This window comes from Kogia breviceps, chromosome 1 (assembly GCF_026419965.1).
Source record: "Kogia breviceps isolate mKogBre1 chromosome 1, mKogBre1 haplotype 1, whole genome shotgun sequence".
In the NCBI taxonomy this organism is placed as follows: domain Eukaryota; kingdom Metazoa; phylum Chordata; class Mammalia; order Artiodactyla; family Physeteridae; genus Kogia; species Kogia breviceps.
Window position 1 is genome coordinate 91,992,302 of NC_081310.1, and position 26,008 is coordinate 92,018,309.

General features: G+C 42.3%; 1 protein-coding gene across 6 annotated transcripts in view; it reads left to right on the forward strand.

The window, feature by feature from the left end:
- The window catches only part of LOC131741133 (carboxyl-terminal PDZ ligand of neuronal nitric oxide synthase protein), a 307,112-nt gene that overhangs the window by 238,119 nt on the left and 42,985 nt on the right, over window positions 1–26,008 (forward strand). For all 6 annotated transcript variants that reach the window (XM_067039975.1, XM_067039957.1, XM_067039951.1 and 3 more), the window contains exons 5-6: window positions 15,283–15,391; window positions 25,776–25,917. In XM_067039975.1, the coding sequence (XP_066896076.1) occupies window positions 15,283–15,391; window positions 25,776–25,917 (251 nt within the window). The remainder of the gene's footprint in view (window positions 1–15,282; window positions 15,392–25,775; window positions 25,918–26,008) is intronic.

Below are 26,008 nucleotides of genomic sequence, written 5' to 3' on the forward strand. Positions count from 1 at the left end.
GACAGAAACATAGAGGAGAGACACAAGGAAGAAGGCCGTGTGAAGATGGAGACAGCAGATTGGAGTGATGCAACTAAAAGCCAAAGTATGCCAAGGATTGCCGGCAACCATCAGACGCCAGGAGAGACGCGTGGACTGGATTCTCCCTCAGAGCCTCCCAAAGGAACTAACCTTGCCAATATCTTGATTTCTGGCTTCTGGAACTCTGAGAGGTTAAATTTCTGTTGTTTTAAATGATCACTTTGTGATCATTTGTTACAGCAGCCCTGGGAAACTAATACAGTTACCTACTAGCTGTGTGACCTTGAGAATGTTGACTAACCCCTCTCAGTTTCCTCATCTATAAAATGGGGATATTAGTAGTACCCACCTCATAAGGTTGTGAGGATTAAATGAGTTTTTATGTGTAGTGTGATTTGGGCAGTGCCTGGCATGTGAGAGGGACACAAGAGATTAGCAAATATTCTTGCTCACTTCAGTAAAGATTTTTTTGAGCACCTACTATGTGCCACGCACTGTGTATAAATCATTTCATTTGATTTGCATAACAATCCTGTGAGACTCTTCTCGTGCCTTTTTGAGGTTGAGAACACTAAAGCTCAAAGCTTTGAGAAAGTAGAAGAGCTGCCATCTCAGCTGAGGTTTTGTGGCTCTGTTCTGTCTTTTCTTATATTCCACAAAACCACAGGGATCTCAAGGGATACAGGGGAGTGGATCAGGAAGAGTGTGAACTTCTGATTATGATTTATTTTGCATTGGGAAGACTTATGCCTGACCCATTTCTCCACATACCACTTAAAGAAGGGAAGTTTTCCCTGTCGAGAAAGCAAGACCAATTGTTCACGCGGAAAGGAGAGGAAGATGCAGCTTTCTAAGCGAGGCTCCCCCAGCACACACCAGTCAAAGCAGCACCCTTCTATTTGTGGTGTGCTGGTATTCTCTCTGCTCTCTGGCTCAAGAGGAAAGCTGTGTCTCTGAGCAAGAGTCTTCAGGAAGCCTGAGGATCCTCAGAAGTGTAGGAAGGTTGGCTGACCCCAGAAAACATGAACACACCAAGCGTGCGAACCCAGATAACACACAAGCAGAGGAGAAAGATTTGGCAGCCTGTGTAAAGATTTGGTTTTTGAAAGCCAACAGCAGGTGACAGTTATTTTTGGAGAAATGACCAGTGTTACAGAGAAGTTAAAGCCTTGAAGTATGTGAAAGGATTGTTGGGGTTTTGTGAGGGACACTGGCCTGTTTTTTGCCTGTTTGTCAAGTAGTGAACAAGAGGAAGTTTACTGATCACAGTGCTTGGTATTTAGAAAGTGCTAGATGGTGGTTTGTGGTTGATTCAAGTAAACCAGGGAAGATTTTGTGGGATATAAGAAAGCACTTCTTAACAGCTGTGAAATTAAAACATAAATTAACTGCTGAGATAGGCCGTGAGGGTGACTTAACTGGACTTTCAAAAGATAAATGTGTATTTGTCTGACTCTCACTAGATTTTAAAATTCAGTTGATTGCTTACTTCTTATTTCAGGTACACAGTAGATAGTTGTCATAATAATTTAGACATTTTTATAATGTTACGCCTTGAAGAAACCTTAGAAATCAGCTGTGATACTCAGATTTCTCTGCCTGAAGTTGTGTAGATGGGCTTGACTGTCTCACGAGGTCTCTCCTAGCCCTAAAATCCCAGATTCCTTTCCGGATCACACTGTGGTGAGGCAGGTCTGTGAAATACAGCCCAGCTATGGCTGCCAGCAGATCTTGGACAATGTATTCCTACACCTCAGACAACGGTGAAGTAAGGAGACCAGTTGCATGAGGGACTGTGGCACCATTTCATGAGTTGATCACCATTCCTTTATGCCAAATAGCAACCCTGCAAATGGCTAAATTGAGGGATGAAGAAGATGAAAACTGACCTAACTTCTAATTAAAGAAAACCAGCCAAAGTGATAAAGGGCCCTGAAAATACAGTGGGAGAGAAAGATAATCAGACCAAAACAGTAATAGGAAGAAATGATCAAGATGAAGGACAATTTGGTCTAAAGATTAGATTAAAATAAGAGACATGGGGAAAAGAATGATGACCAGGGACAGAAGTGCGGAACTGTGTGAATGCTCCAGGACTGGGTAGGAAGAGGAGACACACCAGTGTTCAGGGAGCATGCAGGGGCTGGAGGTAAGGGTCGGGGGGTGCTCCTTGCTGTAGATTTTGGTGTGGTTCTATTAGCAAAGCATTGAGGGCCTCCCTCCACCCATGACCTTTCCTAATATTTCCCCTAGGCCCTCTGAAGATAACACATTCCTTTGGGGGGACCCACAAATTCACACAGTCTGGGCTGATTGGGGAATCACTGCTCCCGTGGGTAGAAGTCATGCTGGGTTTTCCCAGGACCATAACTTTATGGCTATGCCACACTCAGCTGGTCTTGAGCAGCACGTTGGTTCTGTTTTCTGTCTTTTGCATTTTTCACATCATGCTTCTTCTTCTTCCAGAGTTTTTCCCTTAAGATCCCACTGGGTTTTGTCTTTACCATCTGCAAGTTACTTGGTAGCTTATCTTTTCAATCTTCGTTCATTTCCATGTGTCCCTGTGGGTTAGGGATACCTGTGCTTTCCAGGGCCTTCAGAGAAAAATCTCTTCTTCACATTCAAACTGGAGAATCCCCAGAGAGTTGGTGCTGTTGGGGGAACAGGAATGATTTCTCTTTGTTCTTCCATTTGCCATTTGTAGAGTTATTTCCACAGTTTTAAAGTATTTGTACGATAGGTTATAGAATATTTGTCCATCTACTATCTCATCCACTTTCAATATTTGCCCATCCCAGAACGTTACAACTGCTCTGAAAGATGTTTTTCTTGCCTTTACTTTAAGGATTAGGAAAAAAGGCTGATAGAAGGAAAAGAGTTTGCCTGGGGCCCCATGGCAGGTCTAGATCCTCTGTCCTGAGGTTCTGTGCTTTCTGCCATGGCAGGTCCCAGCTGGCTAGGTGAGACCCAGCAGGTTTTGAGCAGAGACAGCATGGAGACTTTTCTGTGGAGCTCTGTGTCTGTGGGTCTTGGATAGGGGAGCATGGTTGTAGACTCAGGAATCCTTGCAGGTGACTCAAGACCCTTCACATTCTCTGTAGCCAGTGGGTTTCAAGGCCAGCTAGCAGTCCCCATGGAGATGAGGACCAGTAAGGGCAACATACTAGCTGCTGGGGGGACATGGCCGTGGTATTTTCGAGTGTATAACATCCAGAGAGAGGGATGGTGACAGAGTAAGGTTGTTGTCTCAGGAAATAAGAGATGAGAACTTGAAGACAGAAGTACAACATAATTTATTCTAATTGGGTCCAAAAAGGTGAGACCATGAAGAAAAATCACGTGGCTGCCTACATTTTCATAAAATGTCTTTTGAGAAGTACAGAGTATGGAAAGCAGAGCTTAAAATCATGTATAAGTGCAGAGGAACTGAAACTCTGAATGCATTGGGTTCATGGAAAAGACTGACGATGAGAGAAGAGAAGTATGAAAGCAAAGAGTAGCACATGACAAAGAGATATTCTGAAGTCCCATTGTACTAACCATGTATCTCTCTCTCTTTTTTTTTTTTTTTCTTTTTAACCTCAAGTAGAAAACTGTCGGATCTTCAAACTAGAAACACTAGAACATAGGTGATTTGAAAAATAGACGTTTGAAAACCATGAGGAAAAAGGCAGGCATCCCTCACTCCTTTAAATGTGTCCAGGCCTTGGTCACTTAGGACCTGGAGTCCTAAAGAATGTGATTGCAAAATGATGATTGATCATCTTTGCAAAATCATGGGGAGTGGATGAGATATGAGAAGATTACAAGAAAAAGACATTTCACTTTTTAGAAAGGGGGAAAATCTGGGTCTAGGAATTATAGACTAGTGAACTTGTCACTGCCCCTGGGCAAAATTCTAGAAGAGATCATTAAGCAGATGATCTGTGAGAGCTTGGAAAAGGAAATAGTGATCCCTAGGAGACAGACCTAAAAACCAGTTACCAAGTATGCTTAGGAAATCTGCCTTAAGAGCAGTTGTGCAAATTAGATTTGACTGTTTGAGTTGACCACAGTGTGAATGAGAGTGAGATGCTGTAACTAAAGAAAAATATATGATCAGAGATGCTTTGCTAAAAATTCAGTTCTAGGGCATAGAAAATATCCAAATTCACTCTGTCATGTTCTCATCCCTTTAGGAATATGCATTCAGTTCTGTGAACTGTGTTTTAAGAGTCATTGGTAAATTGGGGTATGTACAGAAAAGGTTAACAAGGAAGATGGAGATCGTATTTACTGAGCAGGCAACTCACCGTATGTTGGGCATTGTGTTAAATACTGAAGGGGAGTGTTTTAATACTTAATGCTATGAAGAGATCATTAATCTACCTATTTTCAGATCAGGAAAGAAAGGGTTATGTCAACTGAGTAGTTTGCATAAGGCCAACAGCTCGGAAGTGGCAAAGCTAAGACTTGAACCTAGATATCTCTCAACCCAAAGCCCATACTCTTTCCACAGTACAAAACTGTCAGAGCAATAAAAGATCTAGAAAATGGGCTGGTTGAGGAACTCTTGAAGGAAGAGGAAGTGTGTCACTTTAAAGAATGAGAGGAGTAAATATGAATATGGTGGTGGTTTTCAAAGGGTTGCCATTTAGAAGGATTAGCCTTGTTCTCTAAGGCCCCAAAGGATAGAACTAGGGCAACAGGGTGGCAGTACTAATAGCAGTTACCATTTATTAACCATTTGCTATAAGTTGATCTTTCTGCATACATTCATTCTTTAAATCTCATGAGTGAGGTATAGTACTATGGTTAACCCCATTTCACAGGTGAAGAACCATAAGTAAATCAAGTTAATGCCCAGGATCTCACAGCTAGTAAGTAGCAGAGTCTGGGCCTATGATCCAGATCTGTCCCACACCAGGGCCAGTGTTTTCAACCATTTCCTTCCACTGCATTGCTGTTGGTAGATTTCTAATCAATGTAAGGGAAAATTTCCAAGTAATTAGTAGCTCTCCAAAAGGAGGAATGGCTACTCTAACTGGTGTGAACTGCCCATCACTGACAAATGCTGAATGGCAGGGATGCTGGGTTGGACAGATCTGAGGACTACACAGGTCTCTTTCTACTCTACATTCCTTTTTTTTTTTTTTCTATGCTCCTAAAAGAAACACATTTACCTATAGATTAATAGTCAAGGAAGTGAGAAGCGGGGTGTTGGTGGTGGGTCTAGTGGTTCTCTATCAGTCCGTCAACTTGAATTCCAACATAACTATAAACCCCAAATCAAGTTTCTCCAAGATATTGTTTATATTTCAGTAATTTATGTTAAGTTTATGGACATAACAGTGTATAGAAAAGTTTATTGCTGTGGCTTGAACGCATAACAGTTCCATTAGTGAGTGAAAATTATAATTCTATGCATATTTTGAAATAAAACCAAGAAATTTTAAGAAATTTGAAGTGGGAATAAATCTAATAAGATCTTAGTAATCATTATTAACACTATATGAACTACTTTGTTATCCTACCCTTTAATTATACTGAAAGTTATGAAAATTGAGATACTTTTTGGAAGTGGGATCAGAACTGCACTAGACTTAGGATAAAGATTAAGGAGGGGAAAAGGGAAATCTTTCCTTATTCTCTTGAGTCTTCATATTATTCTTTCTCCCCTTCCCCACCCCGAACACACACACAATCACAGTTCTTAAAACCAAGGTATGAAGAAGTAAGAGTTCTTGGAATGTAGTTCTAGATCTAGAAGTTTGGACGTGAGGCCTTAATTTGCTGATTTATTAATTTGTGGGTGAATGAGGTCACATGGAAAAACTTTCTGCTTCTTGACTGTGTTGGTGGATACTTTTCTAAGCTCTAACTAGTTGACTTTAGAGTTACCTAGAGACTATTGACTTTTAATAACTTACACATTAAGTTTCTGAACTCAGACATAACAGAGCAGTCTCCAAAGAGCTCCAGCCCAAAGAGAGTGGCTGCATCCATGCCCAGGTTGTCATCATATTTGCCAAAAACGTGCTTTGTCTACCAAGGTAAAGTTAACCCTAGCTTGCTGCCATTCCTGAGTACCTTCCATGTCTCTGTGTCTTGTTGGCATGCCAGTCTGCCTTCATATCTGTTCCATCGGTTTTAAATCTAGTTCTCAGTCCTTAGGGTATTACCTAATAATAAATGAAAAACTCAAAAATCAAAGGAGTTTTATGCATGATGCATCGGAACTAACAGGACCTCACTTCTGTCTGGGGGTGGGGGGAATTGAATAGCCAGGCAGAGCACATTATGGGTGCTTACTAATGACAGCAAGGAGGCCTCCCTCCCTCCTAAGCAGGCATTAGGAACCTCCTATGTGCCAATCACAGTGCTGGCACTGGAATACCAAGACGTGGCCCTTGTTGCTTCAAGAAGCTTCAGTATAAACATCATAGTGAGTATTGGTTCAAGATGGTGGAGTAGAAGGGCATGCGCTCACTCCCTCTTGCAAGAGCACCAGAATCACAACTAACTGCTGAACACTCATCGACAGAAAGACACTAGAAGCCACTAAAAAAGATACCCCACATCCAAAGACAAAGGAGAAGCTGCAGTGAGACAGTAGGAGGGGTGCAACCACAATAAAATCAAATCCCATAACCACTGGGTGGGTGACTCACAAGCTGGAGAACACTTATACCACAGAAGGCCACCCACTGGAGTGAAGGTTCTGAGACCCACGTCAGGCTTCCCAACCTGGGGGTCTGGCAACGGGAGGAGGAATTCCCAGAGAATCATACTTTGAAGCCTAGCAGGATTTGACTGCAGGAATTCAACAGGACTGGGGGAAACAGAGACTCCACTCTTGGAGGGCACACATAAAGTAGTGGGTGCATCAGGACCTGGGGGAAGGAGCAGTGACCCATAGGAGACTGAACCAGACCTACCTGCTAGTGGTGGAGGGTCTCCTGCAGAGGCAGGAGGTGGCTGTGGCTCACCGTGGGGACAAGGACACTGGCAGCAGAAGTTCTGGGAAGCACTCCTTAGTGTGAGCCCTCTCAGAGTCCACCATTAACCCCACCAAAGAGCCTGTAGCCTCCAGTGCTGGGTCACCTCAGACCAAACAATCAACAGGGAGGAAACTCAATCCCACACGTCAGCTGACAAGTGGCTTAAAGTTTTACTGAGCTCTGCCCACCAGAGCAACACCCAGCTCTACCCAACACCAGTCCCTCCCATCAGGAAGCTTGTACAAGCCTCTTAGATAACCTCATCCACCAGAGGGCAGACAGCAGAAGCAAGAAGAACTACAGTTCTGCAGCCTGTGGAACGAAAACCACATTCACAGAAAGATAGACAAAATTAAAAAGCAGAGGGCTATGTACCACATGAAGGAACAAGATAAAACCACAGAAAAATAACTAAATGAAGTGGAGATAGGCAACCTTCCAGAAAAAGAATTCAGAATAATGATAGTGAAGATGATCCAGGACCTTGGAAAAAGAATGGAGGCAAAGATCAAGAAGACGCAAGAAATGTTTGACAAAGACCTAGAAGAATTAAAGAACAAACACCTAGAAGAATTAAAGAACAAACAAACAGAGATGAACAGTACAATAACTGAAATGAAAAACACACTAGAAGGAATCAATAATGGCATAATTGAGGCAGAAGAATGGAGAAGTGACCTGGAAGACAGAATGGTGGAATTCACTGCCACGGAACAGAATAAAGGAAAAAGAATAAAAGAAATGAAGACAGCCTAAGAGACTTCTGGGACAAAATAAAATGCACCAACTTTCGCATTATAGGGGTCCCAGAAAGAGAAGAGAGAGAGAAAGGACCCGAGAAAATATTTAAAGAGATTATAGTCGAAAACTTCGCTAACACAGGAAAGGAAGTAGCCACCCAAGTCCAGGAAGCGCAGAGTCCCAGACAGAATAAACACAAGGAGAAACATGCCAAGACATATAGTAATCAAACTGACAAAAATTAAGGACAAAGAAAAATTATTAAAAGCAACAAGGGAAACATTTTTCCCTTGTTGCTTTTAATAATAATATAATATAATATATAATATAATAATAATACAAGGGAACTCCCATAAGGTTAACAGCTGATTTCTCAGCAGAAATCTACAAGCCAGAAAGGAGTGACACAATATATTTAAAGCAATGAGAGGGAAGAACCTACAACCAAGATTACCTGGCAAGGATCTCATTCAGATTCCATGGAGAAATCAAAAGCTTTACAGATAAGCAAAAGCTAAGAGAATTCAGCACTACCAAACCAGCTCTACAACAAATGCTAAAGGAACTTCTCTAAGTGGGAAACACAGAGAAGAAAAGGAACTACAAAAGCAAACCCAAAACAATTAAGAAAATGGTCATAGGAACATACATATCTATAATTACCTTAAATGTGAATGGATTAAATGCTCCAACCAAAAGACACAGGCTTGCTGAATGGGTACAAAAACAAGACACGTATATATGCTGTCTACAAGAGACCCACTTCAGACCTAGGGACACATACAGACTGAAAGTGAGGGGATGGAAAAAGATATTCCATGCAAATGGAACTGAAAGCTGTTGTAGAAATACTCATATCAGATAAAATAGACTTTAAAATAAAGAATGTTACAAGAGACAAGGAAGGACACTACATAATGATCAAGGGACCAATCCAAGAAGAAGATATGGCAATTATAAATATATATGCACCCAACATAGGAGCACCTCAATACATAAGGCAAATGCTAACAGATATAAAAGAGGAAATTGGCAGTAACACAATAACAGTGGGGAACTTTAACACTTCACTTACACCAATGGACAGATCATTCAGAGAGAAAATTAGTAAGGAAACACAAGCTTTAAATGACATGAGAGACCAGAGGGATTTAGTTGATATTTATACGACATTCCATCCGAAAACAGCAGATTACACTTTCTTCTCAAGTCCACACGGAGCATTATCCAGGATAGATCACATCTTGGGTCAAAATCAAGCCTCATTAAATTTAAGAAAATTGAAATCACATCAAGCATCTTTCCAACCACAACACTATGAGATTAGAAATCAATTACAGGAAAAAAATGTAGAAAACACAAACACATGGAGGCTGAACAATATGTTACTAAATAACCAAGAGATCACTGAAGAAATCAAAGAGGAAATCAAAATATACCTAGAGACAAATGACAACAAAAACATGATGATCCAAAACCTATGAGATGCAGTAAAAGCAGTTCTAAGAGGGAAGTTTATAGCAATATAATCCTACCTCAAGAAAGAAGAAAAATCTAAAATAAACAATCTAACCTTACACCTAAAGGAACTAGAGAAAGAAGAACAAACAAAACCCAAAGTTAGTAGAAGGAAAGAATTCATAAAGATCAGAGCAGAAATAAATGAAACAGAAACAAAGAAAACAGTAGCAAATCAATAAAACTATAAGCTGGTTCTTTGAGAAGATAAAATTCATAAACCTTTAGCCAGACTTATCAAGAAAAAGAGGGAGAGGACTCAAATCAATAAAATTAGAAATAAAAATGAAGAAGTTACAATGGACGCTGCAGAAGTAGAAAGCATCATTAGAGACTACTACAAACAGCTCTGTGCCACTAACATGGACAACCTGGAAGAAATGGACAAATTCTTAAAAAAGTATAACCTTCCAAGACTGAACCAGAAAGAAACAGAAAACATGAACAGACCAGTCACAAATAATGAAGTTGAAAGCATGATTAAAAATCTTCCAACATGGGGCTTCCCTGGTGGCGCAGTGGTTGAGAGTCCGCCTGCTGATGCAGGGGACATGGGTTCGTGCCCTGGTCCGGGAAGATCCCACATGATCCGCGGCTGGGCCTGTGAGCCATGGCCGCTGAGCCTGTGCGTCCGGAGCCTGTGCTCCGCAACGGGACAGGCCACAGCAGTGAGAGGCCCGCATATGACAAAAAAAAAAAAAAAAATCTTCCAACAAACAGAAGTCCAGGACCAGATGGCTTCACAGGTGAATTCTTTCAAACATTTAGAGAAGAGCTAACACCCGTCCTTCTCAAAGTCTTCCAAAAAATTGCAGAGGGACACTCCCAAACTCATACTATGAGGCCACTATTACCCTGATACCAAAACCAGACAAAGATACTACAAAAAAGAAAATTACAGACCAATATCACTGATGAATATAGATGCAAAAATCCTCAACAAAATACTAGCAAACAGAATCCAACAACACATTAAAAGGGTCATGCACCATGATCAAGTGGGATTTATCCCAGGTATGCAAGGATTCTTCATTATATGCAAATCAATCATTGTGATACCCCATATCAACAAATTGAAAAATGAAAATCATATGATCATCCCAATAGATACTGAAAAAGCTTTTGACAAAATTCAATACCCATTTATGATAAAAAAAAAAAACTCTCCAGAAAGTGGGCAGAGAGGGAAGCTACCTCAACGTCATAAAGGCTATATATGACAAACCCACAGCAAACATCATTCTCCATGGTGATAAACTGAAAGCATTTCCTCTAAGATCAGGAACAAGACAAGGGTGTCCACTCTCGCCACTATTATTTAACATAGTTTTGGAAGTCCTAGCCATGGCAGTCAGAGAAGAAAAAGAAATAAAAGGAATACAAATTGGAAAAGAAGAATTAAAACTGTCACTGTTTGCAGATGACATGATACTATACATAGATAATCCTAAAGATGCCACCAGAAAACTACTGGAGCTAATCAATGAATTTGGTAAAGTTGCAGGATACAAAATTAATGCACAGAAATCTCTTGCATTCCTATACACTGACAACAAAAGATCAGAAAGAGAAATTAAGGAAATAATCCCATTCACCATGGCAACAAAAAGAATAAAATACCTAGGAATAAAGCTACCTAAGGAGGTAAAAGACTTGTACTTAGAAATCTATAAGACACTGATGAAAGAAATCAAAGATGACACAAACAGATGGAGAGATATACCATATTCTTGGATTGGAAGAATTAATATTGTGAAAATGACTATACTACCCAAAGCAGTCTACAGATTTAATGCAATCCCTATCAAACTACCAATGGCATTTTTCACAGAACTAGAACAAAAAATTTCACAATTTGTGTGGAAACATAAAAGACCCTAAATAGCCAAGGCAATCTTAAGAACGAAAAACAGAGCTGGAGGAATCAGGCTCCTGGACTTCAGACTATACTACAAAGCTACAGTAATCAAGACAGTATGGTGCTGACTCAAAAACAGAAATATATACATCAATGGAACAGGATAGAAAGTCCAGAGATAAACCCACGCAACTATGGTCAACTAATGTATGACAAAGGAGGCAAGGATATACAGTGGAGAAAAGACAGTCTCTTCAATAAGTGGTGCTGGAAACTCTGGAGAGCTAAATTTAAAAGAATGAAATTAGAACATTCCCTAACACCATACACAAGAATAAACTCAAAATGGACTGAAGACCTAAATGTAAGACTGAACACTATAAAACTCTTAGAGGAAAACAGGAAGAACACTCTGTGACATAAATCACAGCAAGATCTTTTTTGACCCACCTCTTAGAGTAATGGAAATAAAAACAAAAATAAACAAATGGAACCTAATGAAACTTAAAAGCTTTTGCACAGCAAAAAAAACTATAAATAAGACAAAAAGGCAACCCTCAGAATGGGAGAAAATAGTTGCAAACCAATCAATGGACAAAGGATTAATCTCTGAAATATATAAACAACTCATGCAGCTCAATATTAAAAAAACAAAGAACCCAGTCCAAAAATGGGCTGAAAACCTAGATAGACATCTCTCCAAAGAAGACATACAGATGGCCAAGAGGCATATGAAAATCTGCTCAACATCACTAATTATTAGAGAAACACAAATCAAAACTACAATGAAGTATCACCTCACACTGGTTAGAATGGGCATCCTCCGAAAATGTACAAACAACAAATGCTGGAGAGGGTGTGGAGGAAAGGGAACCCTCTTGCACTGTTGGTGGGAATGTAAATTGATACAGCCACTATGGAGGACAGTATGGTGGTTTCTTAAAAAACTAAAAATAGAATTACCATATGACCCAGCAATCCCACTACTGGACGTATACCCAGAGAAAACCATAATTCAAAAAGACACACACACCCCAGTGTTCATTGCAGCACTATTTACAGTAGCCAGGTTATGGAAGCAACCTAAACGCCCCTAGACAGATGAATGGATAAAGAAGATATGGTACATATATACAATGGAATATTACTCAGCCATAAAAAGGAATGAAATTCGGTCATTTGTAGAGATGTGGATGGATCTAGAGACTGTCATACAGAGTGAAGTAAGTCAGAAAGAGGAAAACAAATATCGTATATTAACGCATATATGTGGAATCTAGAAAAATGGTACAGACGAACCGGTTTGCAAGGCAGAAATTAGAGACACAGTTGTAGAGAACAAACGTATGGACACCAGTGTGGGAAAGGGGAGGGGGGTGGTGGTGGGATGAATTGGGAGATTGGGATTGACATATATACAGTAATATGTAGAAAATAGATAACTAATAAGAACCTGTATTAAAAAATAAAATTAAATTCCGAAAAAATAAATATAAAAATAAACATCATAGTATGAGATAACATGCTATGGTAAAGGTGAACCCAGGGGCATTCAGGAACTCAGACTTGGGGGCAGGGTGGGCAAGGAATGCTTCTCTGAATCAAGTCTTCAAGGATGCCAGAGGTGTCACAGCAATTGCAAAGGCAGGCAGATGTATGCACCTGGTTCTGAAGGGCTATGTAGGTCAGGCTTCTGGAGAGAGATGAAAGCAGAAACATAGATACTCCATGCTGAGGAGTTTGGACTTGGTCTGAGGGCAGTAGGAAACCTTTGAAAGGTTTTTAGAAGGAAATACTAGGATGTAGTTTGTGTTTTCAGAAATACCACTTTGCTAGCAATATAGAGAGTGGCTTGGCAGTAGGTGAGGTAGGAAGCAGAGAGACACTAGGTGAGTTGCAAAATTCCAGGTGAACAGTAGGATCTGTGGACTGAGGCCGTACTGTGGGACTGAAGGAAAAAGTATATCTCAGAGCCATGTCAAGGAGGTGGGCTGCAGAGAACTTGGTCATGAGTGACAGATATTGGAGAACAAGGGAGGAAGGAGTCAAAGGTGTTGCCCAGGTTTCTGGCTTGAGTGGACATGGCGCCCCTCATCGAGACAGGGCTTAGGAGAAGGAAGGCCATGTTTGCCTGAGAATTACAGGGGAGATGATTAATTTAGTTGGGGAACAGGATGAATTTGAAGCTTGAGAGAAGATCAGGAGTGTGTGTCCAGAAGGACTGGCTGGGTGGGCCTGGAGCTCAGGCAGGAGATGCTGAGGTGCAGTTGTTGACTTGTCCCTTCCATGTTAGGAGGACACTTTGGCGTCATTAGAAGGATCGGGTACTCTGTGGGGTGGGCCCGATAATGTTAGATTAGCTTTCATAGAAGCCATGTTAAGCAAACATAATAACCTCTATTTCAGCATCGTTCAGAGTTGGTGGACACGTGAGATGAACTGAAATGACTTTTAGCAGAGTGCAGCAGAGAAGCTTTGGTCCCCAAGGTGAACTTGGATTTCTTCTGGGGATTGTTCTTCTCTCTGTATCACTTCTGTTTTGAAAGTCCCTCTCAGACTTCTTGGTGTCCTTGGTAAGAATCTCAGTAAAAAGGCTACTTAGAGGCGATATCGGTAAGGAGAAGTAAAAAGCACTTCACTCATGTCATCTTCCCAATAACACTGCAAGGTATCACTATTAAAAGTCCCATTTTATAGATAAGAAAACTGAGCCTCTGAGGGTTCCCTGGCTTACCTTATGGTAAGGGGCAAAGTTGTGGATATGACTCTAAATCCTGTTCTCTCTGTGCTGCACAGAAAGACTGACTCAGACATACCAGGCCTGTGAAATCCTGGGATGGAAAAGTTGTGTTTTCATTGAGGCAAAGATTCTGGGGGGAATGATGTGTCCCCAGGGTGTTTATCCAGAGCAACACTTTCCTCAATGCTCAAATCAGTTCCTCTGATGTATCCCTGATACTCCCCTCCCCTGCCCCATGTTGATAGCACTCAGACTTGGTGGTTCTGGTGGTACCCTGTCCTAGGGCCACCTAAGAGTCAACCATTAGAGCCTTGCTTATAATTTTCCCCTTTTCCTGACCTTTCCTCTGCCTCTACCCCCACCACCCACCCACAGCAGCCAGAGGGATTCTTTAGTCTAAAGCATCAGGAAGTCAATCCTCTGCTCAGAAGCCTCTAATGGCTTCTTGTCTCACTTGGAGTACAGCCCCTGACCTTCAAGGTCTCCTGTGTTCTGGCCTTTGATTGCTTCTCTGACCCTGTCACTGACCACACTCCCTTGACTTGAGCCACGCTGATCTTCTGGCCATTCCTTGAATACTTAGAGCACCTTATAAACACCACCTGGCTTTGAAACTTGCTGTCCCCACTTTCTGCACTGCTTTTGCCCACGTAGTCCAGTGACTGGCACCCTCACATCATTAGGTCTTTGCCTCTGAGGCCTTCCTGCTAACCACCCAATCTAAAACAGCAGCTCTGTCATGTTCTGTCCCTTATTTTTCTTCATGGCACTCATTTTCTATTTGTTTATTGATATCTCCTGAATATGAGCTCCATGAGTTCAGGGCTATATATGTTCTGTTGCTTTTTCCTCTGGCTGCTGGGATAGTGCCTGGCCCATGGTATGCACTCAGGGGGATTGGCTGACTGATGGAATGAATACATGGAAGCTGTGGACTTGATGGAATGGGACAGAAAGAGAAGTCACTATCACCGAGGGACCTACAATAATGAAACAGTGTCTCCCAATGTGGTTAGCATTGCTGGTTCCCTAAGTCTCCTCATTTGGAGGTAACTGTGAACAGGTATTAGGAAACCTCCCCACATTTCCCTGGCTTAGATGCAGATTTATTGCTCTGATAAGGATGGGAATGATTTTTTCCTTCTAACATACAAGTTGCCAGGACAGATTTACTAGCGATAGTGTGGGGTCCATGTCCTACCTGTGTCCACCCTTTCACATCTGGAGGTCACTCACTGGAATGTCTGTTTGTGGAGCCCATGGAAAGTGCCTCCTGCATTGTGGCTTTCATAGGAAGAAAGCTTTCTCTCAGGACTTGACTTGAGTGAGCTCTGTCTGTAGAGTGTCCTTAAACAGAGGTTTCCTCATTGGAGATTTGAACCTAATGCCATTTTCAGTGCATTTTTCTGTTGTTCTTCCTGTAGGATCTTCTACGTCTCTCACGATTCCCAAGACTTGAAGATCTTCAGCTATATTGCTCGAGATGGTGCCAGCAATATATTCAGGTGTAACGTCTTTAAATCCAAGAAGAAGGTAAGGGGGCTGTCATCTCTTATTTTCCTCTGATGGAACCGGAGTACTCCTAACATTGACCCATCTCCCTGATGAGAGGCAAGATTTGGAGGTGGCTATTTTAGTGCAAGATATAGGGGAGCTCTCTCACTAGTCGGTCATTGCTTCTATATAATGCAATTCTCTTTTAGTTTCGTTTGAACTTTGTAGTTATTTTTATGTGAACAACTGGAGAGATCTTGACCATTGGTTAAGGGCTCTGCAGCAGGAGTAGGCAGACAGCTCCAGGAGTGGTGCTCACCTTGATGTGTGGTAGAAAAGAAGATTGCCGCTAGCTAAGGTGACCCTTCATCATAATTCTGTGTACTGTTCAGTGGCCTACAAACATGATCTAGTTAGATTTTGTGATGTTGGTTGTCCTGGATGATTATTTTGTAACCATCCTTTATGTGTAGTAACCTTGATGCTTGAGTAAATGCAACTTTCGCAATTCTGTAGAGGCATGCTTCCTCTCTATCATTCCTCCAGGAGTCTAACACACAAAAGTGGGGTTTGGAAAGGTGGGCTCTAGCCCTTCTTCTCCCCCAGAACTCTGAATGATGTTATGAGGGTCAGTATCCCCCATGGATCTCAGTTTTCTTGTCTATAAAATGAGGAGGAGAGTCAAAACCAGCATTTCTTAAAATGTATCCTGTAAAACATTTACCATCCAAAATGTTTCATGTTAAAATTTTTCAATTTAAATGTGTTGGGAAGTCCTAAAGTCAGAGAAATTCCTTTAACGCAGCATTTCTCAAACTGAATTGGCCATGGAATCATATTTTTTCCATGTATAAGTGTTAATATCCTGGGAACTACTTTACTATAGAGGTGACTTGGGAAAACACTATTTGTGTCTGAAAGGTCCCTTACAGGTATGGAATGGTAAGGTCCCAACCATTCTAGACACAAACCACTAACCCTGGCTTTCTATGAGGACTCCTTCCAAATTCTCTCCTGCTTGTCCCTTCTTTGATGCTATGTGATATGTTAATGCATCTTATGCCTAAGACATCTTTAATAGATTTGTAGATACCTTGCCAAGTGGGGATAATAAGAATAAAAATGTGACAGGGTCAAGATTTACCATTATATATGTCCTATCCCCCACCCTAGCTCCATAAAGAGAATTATACTTTGCTGATTTAGCCTCTTCCTCTAAGGAGATTTGTGCCCTTACCCACCTATTCCCAAGCTTTTTATTTATTTATTTATTATTATTTTTTTGTGTGTGGTATGCGGGCCTCTCACTGTTGTGGCCTCTCCCGTTGCGGAGCACAGGCTCCAGACGCGCAGGCCCAGCGGCCATGGCTCACGGGCCCAGCCGCTCCGCAGCATGTGGGATCTTCCCGGACCGGGGCACGAACCCATGTCTCCTGCATCGGCAGGCGGACTCTCAACCACTGCGCCACCAGGGAAGCCCCCAAGCTTTTTAATGCAAATCATGGAATTGGATGGAAAGAGCTAGAACTGGAAAGGTAGAAGGAAAAGGGGGCAAGTTGCCAGATTTCAGTTTTAGAAAATAATACAGTTGAGAGGAAAAAAGTGAAAGTGGGGTGAAGTTGAGCTGCATATTAAAGAACTGATAGAAAGATTAGGAAGGAGAGGGAGAGAAAAACCAGAGGGGCTGGAGATGAGAACTTAGGGCTTGGGAGACTGAAAAGCACTTGTGTGGCTTTGAGGTGTAGTGGATCTAGGGAGGAGAGGAAAGGAAATACAAAGTGTTCCTGAGACTTATGAATTGGATCATGTGTAATGGTCTTTGACAGATACAACTAAAGACTAGGATTCCCTTTAATTCATTTTGAGTGTTCCACTTTACATCTGACTTTAGTTTTTTCCAGAGACTGGACTGTGTGGACCTTGGAATTTATTAAAGTTACACATGGCACATTTTAATTTACAAAGTGCTTTAATATTTAATCTTATTTGATCCTTGCAAAAACCTACGTGAAGAAGTTAAGACAGGTGATTTTCATGCCCAATTTTATGGTAAGTAAATTTAAATTGAGGCTCAGAGAGATTAAATGACTTGCCCAAGGTCCCATGAATAGGCATTGGCTAGAATCAGGGAGGCATGAAGAACAAAAGGATTTTGAGCAGGAAACCTAGGTAAAGGAGATGGTTATATTTGCTTTGCCATCTAATCTAGTGTAGCAATGCAAACTCCGTGGGGTCGTCCAGTTCTTCTGCCAAAACCTGAGTCTAAGAACAATGCCCATTGGAACTTTGATCTTGAAGCGAAGGACAGAATTAAGTTCTTATTACCCAATGACAAAGGAGTAGTCATCTGGTTCCCTATCATATCAGTGTTTTCCATGTTTCATCGCTCTCAGAGCTAATCCTGATCTCTGGCTCTTTTATTTTCTATATCCCTTTTACCCTCACCTACTGAGACTGTAACTCTTCAGAGCTGGTTCTCAGGCCCTTTGCTGGCCTGTAGCCATGAAGCTGAGGGAATTGTTTCCAGACAGCCTGGGCTGTGAGCCCTGTTGCCGCTGAACTATAGGTGGAAGGGCTAGTTTCCAAGCCAGGAAAGAGAAGTGAATTAATCATTCAGCAAAGGAAGCACAGTTGGGGAGGGGTGGGGAACATGTCTGCAAGGTTTTGCACGCTTATCCTGGTTAGTCTTCAGATCTGGTGATTTACTTTCTTGTAAAGCCCTTCTGGTTTGGAGAGATAATAGTTAGCTTGGGAAGGAGTTTTAATTGGCACATGATAGGAATACTTAAGAGGCGAGGGGGAAAGGACTAAATACTCTGAGTATAAGTGTCTTGCAGGGATGTTTCTGGGTTGTTGGAGGTCAGTATGGTGGTCTCTTTACTGGAAGCCAGCGGACCTGGGTGTTCTCCAGAGCCCTTGTGTTGATTATAGCGTAGAAAAACCTTGTATGAGCTCCTTGCTATGTCAAGGCTTGGTTATTGCTGTTCCCATCACATGTCCCGAGTGGGTACTCATGGCACATTTCCCATGACAGGCTTCTCATGTGGGTCATCCTTACCTTACAGTTCACCATGGAGAACAGGATTGTCTCTTATGTTGGGAGAGAACATGGGTCAGGTGTCTCAACTTGCCTGGTAGAGGACCTCCCTGTACCTCGCTCCCAGCGCAGTTGTTATTCTATACCTATGGATCTTCCTTTAGTTACCTATATAGACAATCTGGTTCTCATCTTGGGGACTTTAATCTTGAGCTGATTTTTTTTTCAGTTGGGCTTTCATCAGAAGTTAGATAGCAGAATATTTCAGGAAGATAACATACTACCGGCTATTCATCTATTAGTCTAGATTTTCCAAGTTTTAGCCTTATTTTAAGTCAAATGATATCCAGTCAGTTTTGGTTACTTGCTATGTGCTCATGACTGTTCTAGACTCTTTATATGAATTATCTTACTTCATTCCCTCAGCAGCCCTGTGAGGTGTAGGTACTGTCATGCTCTTCACCTTATGGATGGGAAAATGGAGACTTAAGGGACATAATTCATAATGAGTGGTGGAGTCAGAAATGAACCCAGAAAGTCTGACTCGAGCTCATCTTTTTAACCACTGCATTTTATTATCTTCATCAGGAAGTTGCATAACTGAGGAGTAGCTTTGTTCTCCAAGACCTACCTGTAACCGGATTCTACTGTAATTGTTACTGGGGTATGAAGAGCTCCTTCACTCTGAATGGCCCAAGTCTCTTTGACATAAATTTTCCTTTTTTTCTCTTAGTATCTTTGTTTGGTCAATATTGACTCTATTTTACAGTGGGAGAAAGAAAGGGCCCAGGGATGTAAATTACCATTGGTCGCACAGTGAGTCAACATTGCCACTGAGATAAAAACCTAGCTTCCTGCTTCCTAGTCCAGAGCTTTGGCCACTTAACTCTGTTACACAAAGTTCATAAGAGATACATGAGCCTCTCTGGATCTGAGTTTCTCCAGACACCAAATAAGATGAAAGGCATCTCGGGAATGCTGTTTTTCGTATGTGGAGTGAGGTGGTCTTCAGGAAACAAGTTTTGTGTGACTGGGAAGGATCACCAGGATTGTACTGGGGAGATCCCAGCACTATTCAGACTAGTGCCAGAAAGGAAGGGTAGGAGAGGGTCTTTTCCTTGCCCAGAGCATTGGAGACATTTCCTAATATCACACCTTTCCTGTTTCTCCTCCTTAGGGAATATAATGACAGTATTCATTTGCACGGCCTTTTGACTCCTGTGAAGCCTCTGTGTGGTCTCTTGACCTCTCCAGTGGAGTAGCTGTCCCACTCCTGTCATTTTCTCTCAGCCCCAGGAGGATGTGGCTGTCTGCCCCGATTACGTGTGACTGTACTTATTAGCACATCAGTGCATGAAGCGTTGGTAATTAACAGGTGCCACAGGAATCTCCCCATTATCTTCATGAAATTGTTCTGCCTGCAATCACAGCTCAGTTGGTTTGGGTTAGGAGAAGTCATTTCCTCCTATATTGCTGTCACCATCAGATTAGGGGCCACAGTGGAGAAGTTTAGCTGTCCTTAAGAGCTTGCAATGGATTTTGAATGATGATGTCAGTCATGTGCTAAAGAATAAGTCACTTTTCTGGCCAAGCTCAAGAAATGGAGGAGAGATAGGTCCTAAATTTAGGGAAGCAACCTCTTTTTTTTATATCTTAAATGTTGAGGTGGGGTTGGGTTGGGAAGTCAAAAATATAGAAATCATAAGTCTCAGAACTGATCTCGTCCAAACCTCTCTGTTAATGGAGAGGAAATCAGTACCTGGAAAAGTGAATTAACTTGGCCATAGTCACCTAGCTGGTTACTGACAGTGTTAAGGTTATAACTTGACCTTCTTTTCTCTATGGTACTGTGGTTCATGGACTAGCAGAGTACAAGGGAAAACCCAGCAGCCCATTGGAAATTGTAAGGTCCACTATCTCCTGTCAATGTTGAAAGTCATACCCACTTTGAAACTAAACTTTCCCCATAGTAGCAATATTCTAGTGTCCAAGGCATTGCCTTGATCAAATTATATGATCAAGGCCATTAAATAACCTGTTAGACAGAAACCTAATCCATCTCCCATTTCAGAGGCTTAGTTTGTTGGATCCTCCTCTATGTAGAATTCCAGATATATTTTCTTGCTTCAGCATTGCAGATTCTATAGATTGAGATCATTTGGTAGATATAAGCTTAAATCTTTTACTAAGGTTCAAAAAACACATTAAAGAAACGTGACCTTCAGCTCTATTTTTGTTGAGATTCTGTGCTGGCTAAGGTCAAGAGAGGGGCACTGTACTTTCTTGCTGTGGTAGATGAAAAGAATTATAAACCTGTGAGTTGTCCTAGAACTGACTTACTGGGCTGCAGTTCCTTAGAATTCAGAAGCACTTGGCAGATAAATCTCAAGTTCCCAGGAGATACAGGGTGGCGGAGGAGGGGGATGTACACTGGAGTAGAAAACTAAGTTTACACTAAGAAAGGCTAAGTAGACTAAGAAAGACACTTACTTGTAAGAAGTGTGTCCCCAGTCTTCTCTTCATTCTCTGTCATTGTCATCATCATCATGTACACCTTGCATTTTGAGCTTCTTCTATTCACTTTCCTTACTCATCTGATGACTCCTCTGCTCGCTGCAACTAGAGAAAGCCCGCATGCAGCAATGAAGACCAAACGCAGCCATAAATAGATAGATAGATAGATAGATAGATAGATAGATAGATAGATAGATAGATAGATAAAAATTTTAAAAACCTAGTAAATTCCAGAGAATGACCATATCCCGGAGCTGGAAAAGGCTGCGTTCCCAACATGCTAATTATTTGCTCTGCTTCATACCTGGCTATCTTCACAACTTTAAAGCCCCAGTTTGATTTGCAAAGGTCAGGAGCTATGAGCATCTGCTTCGTGATGACCTGTGGGGCCCGATGGAATGGGTTCTTCTTAAAGCTTCTCCCCCTTGAGTTAGGTATGGTTTATTAAAATAAGTTCCAGCGTGTGTGATTCCTGCATTCCGAGGTGCAGGCAGAATCAGTGTTCTTGCTTAGAAGACCGGAAGGCCCAGTTACCACGTGGGGTAGGCCTGGCAGGCAGGGGCCAGCATGACCATGCAGGGAGAAGATGGCACCAGTGAGGGGAGGGACAGCCCCTGCCAGCTGCAGGCTGGCCCTCCTAGCCACCTTCAAGTAATGTTCCCCAACAAGGTCCTTATGTAGAATCTTCTAAAAGTAGACTTTTTACTGGTGAAGGAAGGGGAGCCTAAAAGGTCAAGAGCCCTCTGAATTCACATAGTCATTTGTGAGAGAATTAGGAGCCACCCAGCCTCTTCTAACTGCTAGAGTGGTGAGTGGGAAGGGCTGTTCTTTTACATGTATATAATCATTCTGTAAAGCAGATAGGGTAGCTTGATTATGTTTTCAAGTGTGGAGAGCTCTTCATAAAACATGCTACTGTGTCCTTTTACTGTGAATGGAAATACAGCCTTCACATTAAACAGGAGTGAAGGATAAATCAAAATGAAATCATTTAGCACTGAATGTGCCAATCTAGAACTCTTACTCAACAGTTTCCTCACAGCAGAAACCTTCATACCAGCTCAGACCAAAGATGATTTGGCCCAGTTCTTCTCTGTTGCTATGGGGACAGAGAGATGATGGCTTTAGCCCTTTTGATGCTAACATACCTACATAAGAGGTAGCTCCCTTCATGTCTTCACGTTTCTATTATTGATAAAGTACGCCTAGCCTTTCCTGCACTACTGTTTGTTTTATGTCTTAATTCCCCTTTGGTGCAGTGAATTCCATATTCAGAATAAAACATTTCTTGAGCACTTGGTATATGCCAAGCACTGTGGGAGGTGCTCTCATATATGTTAGCCATGTATTTATTCCTCTGTGTGGTGGAGGAGAGGCTATACACATCAGTGATTCACTTTTCCGTTGAAGTTACAGAGATGTTCTGCAGAACAGCTCTGGTAAAGGGGGCTAGGAAGGAAATGGAAGGCCAGGGAGGTGGGAGTCATTTCTAACATAGGAAAGTCAGGACCAGTGAACCCTAAGTCTGCATTTTCTACTTTTTCAGGGGAATCAGATAGAGGTGAGGGTCAATTGCTTGTCCTAGTAAATGTACAAAAATGTGAAAATGAGACACGGAGAGTACAAATATTAAGCATTAAGACCAGCCACTTCCTTACGACCGTTTTGGGCTTGTACATAGTTGGTTGAAACCGGTGGGTGTGTGTCATACATTTGTCCTCGATTAAGGTGGCAGAACAGAGATTTGAGCTGGGTTCCAGGTTCTTCAGATGCTCAGTCCTGAGTGTATCCCATCATCCGCAGTTAGTGTGTGATGCATGAGAAATGCAGGTCCTCTGAAAAGTTATTTCCCACCAGCTATATCCTCATACTTAAATCAGAGTGTTTCCTCCCAAAGAGAACTTTAGAGAGCCTGTCCTTTCCCCTGTTAATTCCTTAGACTCAGGGACACTTGAGTCCCTTTCGTTTTTTAATATTATCTTAAAAGTTAGTTAAGGGAGGTATCTGTGACTTACAGAGTTGGGGGGATTTGTAACATGTCCTCCTTAGGAGAACCTGAGATTTTGTAGCAATGGATGTGGTAGTGAATTTGGAATTTTCTGTGTGAGTATATATTTTTAAGAGGGAAACTGGGTCTGTACTCTGGTAATATTACAACTGGGAAAAGACTAACTCAGCCTTTGCAGATACTTATGCAGTATGATTTATCTGGGTTAATTTATGGAAGATGAGGAAGTAATGGAATTAAATACGGAATCTCTACATATCATTTAGACTTACTATATTTTATTTCTAGACCTCCCAAATTTGTCCTTTTCTGCCTCTTGTAAAGATGTGTAAGAGAGCAAAATTTCCGAAAGTCAGAAGAAGGGAAAAGGGGAAAGGCTCTGTGTAATGGACACTGGCTATATTTGGTAGGTAGAATATAGCATCTCTAAGGTTTGGTAAACTGGTAGTAAGCTTTGCTGTAAAAGATTAACCACAGGCAGTCTGCTCTTATTCTCATAAAGAGAATAAGTCACAACAGATCTAAGGAGGCCTGGGGGAAGAACACTTTTGAGTGGAACAGGATCTTCTTTTTCACCTGAGGGTTGAGCTTCCTGGCTCAGCCTCCTCATCAGAGCGCAGCTTGCTTGCCAAAGGAGATGTGAAAGATGTGCTTGGCCTGGATTGGTTAGGGACTGTGCCCTCTAAATGACACTTTTTAAATGTATTTTGGGAGTGAGAAAGGTGGGGGCTTCTTGCTTAAGACCGGTGCCTGCTACTCCTCAACTTCCAGCGCAGACAGAGCAGTTATCTTTTAGATAGTACAAACGTGTGGTGTGAGAAGGGGCCCAAGCCTAACCTTTGGTAAACAGGAGGAAGTTAAGGTTGGATGTACAGGACAGAGGCTCTGAGCCGCCACTGGGTGATGGGGGATCCCACAGAAGTTACTCATCTCTTCCTGCCTCACTTAAAGTTCTCATCATCCAGGCACGTCAGGACGTTCCAGGTGAGAGATCCGTTAAGAACATCCCTGGAGTTCGCATCATGGGCGAAGAGAGGTTTGAGTGCTAAGGCGGTCACTTCTAGGAAGTGGTCTGAGGGACATCAGGAGGAGTAGAAGTAGACTGAGATCTGAAGTAGGCCTATGAGGACGATTGGCCAAGATGCCTTTTCATCTTAACATGAATACTCTGGCCTGAAATGAAAAGGGGGAACACAGAAGTAATGCCAGGCTTGAGGAAATAGTAAGGGTAGCGACTTGGGGACTTACACCTAGCAGAGAGTGAATTAGAGCAGTAGTTCCATACATGGGATCCAAGGCCCTTAGGGATGCATGAAGATAGTAATGGAGAAATATGAGCTAATTTCGAAATTATGAATAGCGTAAATGAATCATACATTTATCCTCAACAAGGCCTTACAGGCTTATCAAAACATTGGACTCGGGCTTCCCTGGTGGCGCAGTGGTTGAGAATCCGCCTGCTGATGCAGGGGACACAGGTTCATGCCCCGGTCCGGGAAGACCCCACGTGCTGCGGAGTGGCTGGGCCTGTGAACCATGGCCATTGAGCCTGTGCGTCCAGAGCCTGTGCTCCGCATCGGGGGAGGCCACAGCAGTGAGAGGCCCGTGTACTACAAAAAAAACCCAAAAAACAAAAACAAACAAAAAAAAACATTGGACTGTGCGTCTGTCTATAATTGCATCGGTTTGCTGATGAGAAGATCTCCTTGACTGCTGATGTTACCTTGGGGTTTTTTTAATGTGTTGGGTGAACTGATGGTGTCATTAGGTAGTCACAACTGACCTGAAATCAGATCATCCAAGATGTGATTAATCTTAGACTCAAGGCATAGAGTGACAGCCACAGTTAAATGCAGTGCAGTCTGTGGTTGCAGAGTGTTTGGGGACCACTGGTGTAAAAAGAGCAGTGACCTAAGCTTTCCCAGCCTGAGCTCTTAAACTCTGCATAGCTCTCACTGAAGTCATTCAGTGAGTCTTTGAAAGAATGTGAAAGCAGACCGATTATCAAATTATAATCAGTTATCCAGTTAGAAGACCGTGCCCTGAAAACCTTGCATGTGGTTTTTCCTCATGGCCTATGTGGGCCACTTGAGACTCCTTCCAGGAACAGGCTCTTTTGTCCTGTCTCCTGCTGTCCTAGTAGTGGAATACTGGGAGCTAGGGTTAAGCTCAGTGCTTGCGCAGTTAGAGGAAGAGGTTAAATAGCAAGAAAAAAGAAAGAAAGAAAAGAAAAAACAAAAAGAAAGAAAGGAAGTAGCCAAAGAATGGACCCAGTGAGAGACATCTTTAGAGCAAGGCTGGGAAGCTCACCTTAGATACCGTTGGCTGCCAGTGGTGTCCCAGGGAACTTGGACTCGAGGCCTCAGCTGGTTCTGCTGTTTAGACCATGGCTTATCAAACCTTGGTCTGCAGGAACACCAGGGAAACCCACCGCTTCCAGCAGAAAAAAAAAAAAAAGATGGCTGAGTTACTCTTAGTGTGATGAACCCATGGAACATTTGATAATGGTTGGCAAAGAATTCTGAAGCATATCAACCACTTTTGTCAAACTTGGGAGGTGGAACTGGGCTAAGTCCAGAATTGGGATGTTTGCTATCTGTCCATTCAGTTGACTGATTGTTTCAGAACTGTGGTGACAATTTCTATTTTCTGGAGTATTTCAGGAAGGCAAAATGTCTTTGCATTCTTCTTTGTGAGTATGTGCACATCCAAACAACATTAGCTTTTTCCATCTCTTTCCTTTGCTGGCTTCATGGGTTTCTGTCTGCTTGCCTCTTGCACATCCTCTCCCACCTCGGCCCTTCTTGTGTCCTTATAGAGGGTCTCCACATCCTCCCTTCTCTCCTTTCCTTTCTCCTTCCCAGAGCCAAGCTATGCGAATAGTCCGGACGGTGGGGCAGGCCTTCGAGGTCTGCCACAAGCTGAGCCTACAGCACACGCAGCAGAATGCCGACGGCCAGGAAGACGGGGAGAGTGAGAGGAACAGCAACAGCTCGGGGGACCCAGGTAGGTCACTGCTGTGGGTGTGGATGGACAGGCAGGTAGACACACGGCATGGGGCAGTGGAAGTGAAAGGTGGCCAAGGAATGGGGATGTT